A 2,182-nucleotide genomic window follows, 5' to 3' on the forward strand; every position below is an offset into this window, starting at 1 on the left:
GGTGGAGAATATCAAGGACGTGAACCCTAAAACGCCCTGACCCCATACATTCAACGGCGGAGGGGGGATTTGTGGGCCGCCTGCATATTTTTTACGGGCTGGGCCATTTTTACGGGATTTGTTCAAGCCCGAAAAAGGTCAAAAACTCTAAAACCGTCGGAATTATAAGGGGCGGCGAGGATATAGCAGATCTGCTAAAGATACTCTTAGGTAAGAAAAATGGGGGGTAGAAGATGAAGGTTGCTATCAGAGTTGAGTGTAATATTTAGAGGCTGAAAATGTATAAGCATCTCTATTTATTCTTGTTCTAAAATGGGGCTAGCGTTGGAGAGATGCTCTAATCAGTACTGCCTGGCCCCAATCCATAATTCCAAACTTGCGGCCACAATTTCAATATCAACACAATATGCCACTCCCTTGTTGACATATACTAGCGGCACACGTATGCGAATATTGAATGATACGTGGATATCGAATGCTGGCTAGACAGAGAGACCGAAACCCCTAAACTTAGCCTCGGTAATGGCGTCAATCCTTCGTGCTGTCTCCGGCGAGAGATGGTTCTCCCAATCCCCGACCAGGCCGCGCCGGAAGAACGAGCTGTTCTCCACAGCGCCCAACACAAGCTCCGTCTTGCCGCTCTTGGTCGCTTCGAGCCCGGTCATGTGCTCGAACGAGCACAGCTTGACGACGGCGTCCACCGCGCCGTCTTCCTCCTCCTCCGCGCTGAACGGGCGCCCGACAAACTCCGCCAGCCTCCGCACGTGTGCCGCAGGGTCCCGGCTCATCTCCTCGTACCGGAAGAAGAGCACCCGCTCGGGGTTCGCCAGGTGCGCGCGCCAGTACCCGAGGACGTGGTCCCAGTACGGCCCGGACGCCGACACGCCGTCGCAGAAGTAGCCGGCGGCGGCCTCGACCGGGATCGGCTCCAGCCCGTCCTCGGCCCTGAACTTGTTCACGAAGCTCCACGTCGAGACCAGGGTGTCCTTGGGGTCGCGGCACACGTACACGATCCGGCACCCCGACGCGGCGACGGACCTCGGCAGCGACGCGAGCGGGACGTGCGTGGCGAGGAGCCTCGGGTCCGGGAGCCCGTCGAGGTCCGGGACCCTGTTGCGCGTGTAGAGCTGGTACTCCAGGTGGCGGACGCAGTCGTGCGGGCCGAGGGAGTTGAACGGGTGGCCGGGGCCGCCCGGGGTGTGCTCCCTCCGGTGGACCGTGGAGTAGAGGAGCGCCTTCATCCACGTGGTGCCGGACTTGGGCATGGTGGCGACGACGATGTCCGAGGGGCGCGCGGCGAAGCGTGCGTCGGCGACCATCGCGCCGACCATCGGAGGCAGGGTGCTGTACCAGCCCTTCTCATGGCGGTAGAGCAGTTTCGCCCTGGAGAGGCCCCCGGAGCACGGCCAGGAGGACGCCAGCTCGGTGAACTGCCCGTAGAGCTCCTCGTTGGTTTCGGCATCGCCCTCTTGCGGCGGAAAGGCTGGGGTGGAGGAGGAGGAGGACATCGTACGGCAAACAGTCCAAGCTAAGGTATGAGCAGGGATAAGGTGGCGGTAGCATAAGGTGCATCTTATAATAGGTAGAAGAGTGGCGATGCACATGGAGCATATTGCTCCCGGTACAACTTGTGTGGTGGCTGCCACCACGGCGTATACACAAACTCAACAGCTCATTTTCTTATTGCCACATCAAATTATTTGGCCACGTTCGTCTCCAAACAAGACAACAAGACGGCAGTGATGTTGCCATACTTATATATCTTGTATTTCGTAGTTTAATGGGAAAAGATTTCCGTCACGGCACTGCGTCCGCCGCTTCCAACGTTCAACACGTGTCTTGTGTGAAATGGACCGAGCAACATACTACGTCCTTGTCCTTATCCTTATCTATTCTTCGTGTCTTCCTCTCAGCCGTGCTCCAGGGCCACACGCCACAAGTGCCGCAGCAAGCCAGTCATCCTGCACACTACTACAAGCCGCTCTCTTGAGTCCGCCGCTGGTGATCGTCGGTGGACACTGCTGGCCGTCCTTTCTCCTCTCCTCTTCCTCTCCAACTCCTTTCCCCGTCTCCTTACGTCGGCTCGCCCGAGCTGTGCTCCAGCCACCATTGGCGAGTTGCGCCGCTTCGGCCTCCCCTCTCGCTGTCCGCTGTCCGTCCTCGCTTCGGCCGACGATGTTTT

General features: G+C 58.2%; 1 protein-coding gene across 1 annotated transcript; it reads right to left on the bottom strand.

Annotated features, from left to right (window-relative positions):
* Positions 1-279: 279 nt before the first annotated feature.
* Positions 280-1,708, bottom strand: LOC123053943 (cytosolic sulfotransferase 8). Its single transcript, XM_044477573.1, has one exon. The coding sequence runs from the start codon at positions 1,602-1,604 to the stop codon at positions 483-485; it is 1,122 nt and encodes a 373-aa protein (XP_044333508.1). The 5' UTR covers positions 1,605-1,708; the 3' UTR covers positions 280-482.
* Positions 1,709-2,182: the final 474 nt, after the last annotated feature.

Source organism: Triticum aestivum, chromosome 2D (assembly GCF_018294505.1).
Source record: "Triticum aestivum cultivar Chinese Spring chromosome 2D, IWGSC CS RefSeq v2.1, whole genome shotgun sequence".
Lineage (NCBI taxonomy): Eukaryota > Viridiplantae > Streptophyta > Magnoliopsida > Poales > Poaceae > Triticum > Triticum aestivum.

Coding starts and splice junctions, on each gene's coding strand:
- LOC123053943 (XM_044477573.1), bottom strand. CDS start 1,604: ATGTGCATCGCCACTCTTCTACCTATTATAAGATGCACCTTATGCTAC.